This window comes from Rhipicephalus sanguineus, chromosome 11, assembly GCF_013339695.2.
Source record: "Rhipicephalus sanguineus isolate Rsan-2018 chromosome 11, BIME_Rsan_1.4, whole genome shotgun sequence".
Lineage (NCBI taxonomy): Eukaryota > Metazoa > Arthropoda > Arachnida > Ixodida > Ixodidae > Rhipicephalus > Rhipicephalus sanguineus.
In genome coordinates this window covers 60,807,317-60,813,316 of record NC_051186.1, presented here as the reverse complement: position 1 = coordinate 60,813,316, position 6,000 = coordinate 60,807,317, and the positions used below count along the sequence as shown (strand labels likewise).

At 42.9% G+C, this 6,000-nt stretch overlaps 1 protein-coding gene across 1 annotated transcript in view; it reads left to right on the top strand.

The window, feature by feature from the left end:
* The first annotated feature begins 216 nt into the window (after nucleotides 1-216).
* The window catches only part of LOC119373553 (papilin), a 28,218-nt gene continuing 22,434 nt past the window's right edge, over nucleotides 217-6,000 (top strand). The window contains exons 1-3 of the mRNA XM_049411148.1: nucleotides 217-441; nucleotides 3,321-3,356; nucleotides 3,907-4,089. Of these exons, the coding sequence (XP_049267105.1) occupies nucleotides 390-441; nucleotides 3,321-3,356; nucleotides 3,907-4,089 (271 nt within the window). The 5' untranslated portion in view covers nucleotides 217-389. The remainder of the gene's footprint in view (nucleotides 442-3,320; nucleotides 3,357-3,906; nucleotides 4,090-6,000) is intronic.

Genomic DNA, 6,000 nt, shown 5'->3' with positions numbered 1-6,000 from the left:
TAGAGCAAAAGTTTCTGTACTATCGATGAAGAGCAGGTGCTCGCGACAGGTTCTGTTGTTTACTTTAGCGCAGGGAAGACAAACGAAGTTGGGACAATAGTATTTCAAACGATTGCCAAAAGAAACAAATACATCGCGATACATTCAACAAGCCTTCTTCTCCAGCTGCGGGCAATACCTATTGTATAGTGAGCGTTGCTATATTACGACGCAAGTGCTTCCAGTTGGCAAACCTGTTTTTAGTAGAATCGGAGCTACTTTGCAAAGAATTTGAATCATACGCTGACTAAGCAAAGTGCGTAAGCAACATTAGCCATGTATGGACCTACGGTTTCGTTCTTTCGGCTCGAATGAGGCAGGTATGTTAAGGCTACCTTAGATGAATAATAATGGAACTGCTTTACTGCATATTACTTGCCATCTCCTTAATGCGCGTTCACGGTAAGTACCCTCTAAAATACACTAGGTATTATTTGATGCGTAGAATGCAAACATTGTAGCAGCAAATAATTCTCATCAGCAGTTACTTTTGCGCCTCCCTCAAGGACCTAATTTTTGCGCTGTATTGCATGTCAAATACGAAATAGCCAGGATGAAGAAAATGTGGGGCAGGAAAAAATTCCTGCGGATTCTTGGAACTTTCTATGCGAAAGCGATAACCTAGTTGGAGCTTTTGTTGATCTGCTGTTGAGCTTTCTATTGCACTTTCTGCTTCGTCTGTAGCTTCTGCTGTTGCTTCTGCTTCGCGTCGCTGCCACAGCTTCATCCGCAGTGGCTTACTCGCGACGGCTGTTACGACGAGCGGAATTTCTAGCTGTTCTAGCATCTTCCGCTGTGACGCTCTTTCTCTGTCATTCCAGCCCGTGACTAGGCCCAGCTTGCGTGATATTTGCGCTTTTGATTTTTTTTTTACTAACGCTAACCCCGCAAAGATGAAGTGGACGAAGTGGACCAGCAGCTCACGCACTCACGTGATCTCATCCATACCTTATACGACTTTTAAATTGAGAGATGAAACGTAAAGTTCGAATGGTTTGGCCGTGAGATGAAAACATGGAAATTCGAACGGTGTAGAAACGGCAACTACAGTTCGTATACAGTCGTATAGGTGGCGCTCTAAGTCGAGTTCCGGGGGCAGTTTCCTGGAACTACGTTTTCGAATACATCAGTCACCGGTGATTAACCCGTAGTGGCGTGGTAAGGAAAGAGTTCACATATTAATAATAATAATATCTGGGGTTTAACGTCCCAAAACCAAGATATGATTATGAGAGACGCCGTAGTGGAGGGCTCCGGAAATTTCGACCACCTGGGGATCTTTAACGTGCACCTAAATCTAAGTACACGGGCCTCAAACATTTTCGCCTCCATCGAAAATGCAGGAGTTCACATATTGTATGCTGCTGTCACTGAAGGAACATTATTGCGAGCTTGCCACTCAAGTCCTTGCTTTAAAGGGAGACGTGGGTCTTGAAAAAGAAATTTTATCAGTTGGGCTGACTGAATGAAATTTAATACACTTATTCAGTTTTTTTTCTGCAGATTCTCAATCAAGTAGATTTTTATTATCTGCATTAGAACAAAAGATATGCTATTCTTAGAGCATATTTTTTACGGTGTTTTTTGGCAACTATGCTTTGTCAAACACAAAAGCAAAATATGTGGCAAGATTGCCAGAGTATTTGTCTAGCCGATGATGCTAATTTGATTGTTTTCATTGAACTTCGAATGCAAAATAAATGGATGCAAATACGAGTGAAAAATGTTTGCCTCATATACTTTACGATTATTGAGAATTATCATGTGGTAAACAACGTAATAAGAAAATAAATAGCATCATCGGCTAGATCAGCTTTCTGGAAATCTTGTCACACACATTGCTTTTCTGTTTGACGAAAAGAAGGTGCCAAGAATCCCCGTAAGAATTGTGCTAGAAAACGTTGTAGAATTAGCATATCTCTTCTTCTAATGTAGCTATTAAAAATCTAGTCAGAAATTTGGAATCCACTGAAAAAACTGAACAAGTGTATCAAATTTCGTTTCGTTCACACAACTATTCAAAACACACTTTTCAAGACCCACGTCTCTCGTTAACTGTCTGCGGCAGAAGCTTCTTCGCGCAACGTCGATAAAAAGAGCTCGACGTTTTCAATATCCCTGACAACTCAGAAGAGGGCGTCCAAAGTACTCTTGTTTTTCTTTGGCAGCAAAGCAACGGTAAGTAGGTAAAGAAACTTGGATGAGGCTTAAAAGGCCCCTAAACCACTCAGAGGTCGAAATTTAGTTGTGACGCTGCAGTTGTGCACGAGTATACAGCGAACGCTGGCGGAGTTGCACGCGTTTTCTGGTTTCGCTCTTTCCCTCGCTAGGCTGCATTCGTAGGCCCGTCTATCCGCCTCTCCGAGCGCTTTTCCTCAGCGTCCGAGGTGAAAACGCAAGAAGCGCGCGCATCTGCTAGCAGAAAACAGGCTAGGCATTTGTTCGTCCACTGACAGCGTGTGTTGCTCGCGTCGTCACCTAATCATACAGGTGACGTCATGACGGCGGTTGCATCGGGCGCTGGCTGTTGTCGATAGAGGAAAGGCACGGACAGAAGCACGCGAACGTCTGTTGGTAGTTTAGGGGCCCTTTAAACTTCACCTACAGGATTTTCACGCGGTAGCGTAATCGGGCACGGCTCGCAACGCCTTCTCGTTCGCTTGCCATACTTTCCTTCTCACTGGAAACGTCAAGCGAGCCGCGACGCATAGTAGGTCTTTGCCCGTAACTTTGGCCGGGTCTACTGCAAGTATAGTAACGAAGCGTCCGCAGCACCATAATTATTCATTTTGCGAATTGACGATTTACGCAATACGTGTCCGAGAGACAATACGCGCACCTATGCAGCTGCGCACTTTGTTGATGTTGGCTGGCCATCTTTGTTGATGATTGCTGGCCAGCTTTAAACCACCCACTCGTTACGCAATCCACATGGTGTGTCTCCTGTGCAGTCATAAGCTTGTACCGTGTAGTATTACATTGGTTAACTCGACTCGTGGCCCTGTATGATACCTTTATGGGATATTTTTTTTAACGCAGTTTCAGGCAGTGGCGTGGCTCCGTGGAAAACACATGACTACCACACAGAATGTCTGTGCTCGGTTTTGGCTCAAACGCCTTATCTTTTTTCTTTGCATCTATAGAGATTTTCCGCTCGCGGACAACCAGCCGACGCCACAATTACTGCGACTTGGGCTGTTTAACGCTATCCCGTGCCGTTCTGCTCATTTGCCATTCATGAAAAAAAAAAGTGTTTTTGCATACGTTTTTTGCTGTTTCAGGAACCAAGTTGTTCTACGAAAACAACAGAATCAAAGGTATGTTACTTTCGGTAATTTTGTTTCTTTTAATCACATTAATCTCGTGGTCTTGGAGAATTAACTGTGTCATAATCTGTGTATGTATCTCTTTGTACGTAATCACAAATTCTTCTTAATAAAATTGTTTCTTAAAATAAAGTTGTTGGTTTCTACATTGAGGTAGTTTAAGGCATATAATGAAGCTTTGAGACGAAATGAGATAACAGCGGCTACGAATCACCTGGCATAAAACTTCTGTCGATTATATAGATTACCAAGGAACTTTTCACGACATAAATTGTATGACCTGTCCAGATAAACCCACACTCTTCAAAAAATGGAGAGACACATCCTGAACAATTCTTAAGTCTGAATTTCACATGCTTCCTGCACTCAGTTCAGGCAGTGCTTATTCCTTCTCCACTTTTGTGAAGCATACGCACCTGCTTCACAAAGCAATAAGGTATTTTCAGCATTTACAACGGGTTTGCCTAGGTAGACAAGTGTACCCGGTGTACGAAATTTGTCAGATGTGTCCTACAAAACGACCATCGCCATATCTTTCCAGGGACACGCCACGCCATACCAGCATTGTGCACACAGTCACATATTACGGCCAGTTGTGGAGCGTCAGCAGAGGTTTGGTATTTTGATGGTGTGGCAGGAACCTGCAGAATATTTCCGCCGGGCCAGTGCATGGACGGAGGCAACACTTTCGCAACACACCATGAATGCAAACAAACATGCCAATGTGAGTAGACAGAATGAGCAGAAAAAGTATCTCAGACTATTGTTTACACACGCAGTTCAAGTCTAGTTTTCGTAAAAGTGCAGTAATTATAAGGTTATCCTTCTGCACAGATATGTAACAGAAAATTTCGTAGTTCAGGAAAACTGTGCTTTTTTCAATCACTGATTGTAGCACTAAACTAGGGGGGTAAATACAGAGCATGCCATATTATATACAATTCAAGCACTTATAAACGAATTTCAGGAGAATGATAAGCAAAACGTGAAAAATGAACGATGTCGTTAATGTTTCATAATAGTATCATAAGTAGACATTCAAAAAGGTTGACAAAATGGGGTAGAGGAAACTGACTTTTACAGCAGAGCTTTTATACTCGAGGTTTGCCGTTTGTCGTACATAGAAATTTATCACCATCATGTACCGACACGCGCTCTCTTCGTCCTCTTCTTCATCGCCTTCTACACTCCCCTCCTGCTTCGCTCCCAGGTCAAGTGCGCCGATACGTCCGGTGTGGGATGCAATAACTCTGATGGGCAAGAGAATGACTACAAAGAGAAAGAAAGAGAGAAAGTAGGGGTGTGCGAATAGGAAATTTTGAACCAGATCAACTACGAATGGAGTAGTGATCATAAAGAATGTATGTGAATACGTATCGCATACTATTCGAATAGTATTCGAATAGTAAGGCGATCATTTTTAAGACAGGGCTTTAATCCTACAATGTTTTAGCTCAGAAAAGCATTGAAAAAATTTAGAACTAACATTACCGTTACATTTACCAAACAGAAGATGCCACAATTATGTAGGCTGAGGTAAGCTCGCATAAAGTAGGCACCAGCGCCTTTGAGGTATTTTTTAACTGTAGGGTGAATACAGCAGTTCCTTGAGTATTCCGGGTGGTACTTTGTCACCAGTTTCTAAGTAACACTAAGACCTAAAATCAAATAATATTTCGTGAGTGAACATCATGCATCTCATGATAGTGATAGTGGATTGAGTACACATTTGCTTGGGTGACACTAGAGTTTAAAGCAAACATTTCTCCTCGCGGTGATGGGTAAAGATCCCATAGTCCAGCAAAAGCTTGACCGGCACGCATATTGGCAATTTACTACGTAAAACAACAAAATTAGCCTTCGCTCTTCGAAAGGATTGTGCCTTTAGGGGTTTTCCGTCGGTACTGATTATTCGAAAAGTTTAGGGTCTTTTATTCGAGGCGGGTCGATCCTGGCAATCTGTGGCGGCCATGTTGCTTCGGTGGCGTCTGTCTAATCTATTGTTTATTACTCAGTCACTGATGCCCAATCACCATGGTCAGTTACGCGATCGATCAACACGTCCAAATGATATAATTTTATTATCAAAACGACCGTTCGTGCAAACGTCGCGCCGAAAAATCATGCTTATCGACGAGGCACATCTTTGGATGAATGGTTATGTTAACAAGCACAATTGCCGTATATGTGATGACTTCAGCCCACACGAAGTTCACCAGGCGGCAGTCCATCCACAAAAACTTTCTGTTTGGTGTGAATTTTGGGCCGATGGCGCCATTGGTGCGTACTTTTTTGAAAAAAGACGTTTCTGAGGCCGTCCACGTCAACGGCGAGTGCTACGGAAAGATAACAGCCGATTTCTTTTGATCGAAATTGAACGGTATATAGACGCAGACGGCATGTGGATTTGCAGAACGGTTCTACGTGCCACACAGCGGACGCAACAATGTACATTCTGCATAAATGATTTGAGGGTATGGTGGTTCTCGCAGAGGTGGCCTGAAATGCTCACAAAGATCGTGCGATTTGACCCAACTAGACTTTTTCTTGTGGGGTTTTTGAAGTCCCATATCTACACCAATAGCCGAAATTGACCAATGCTCTTAAAGTCATTACCCAGGCCGTCGCTCAAATT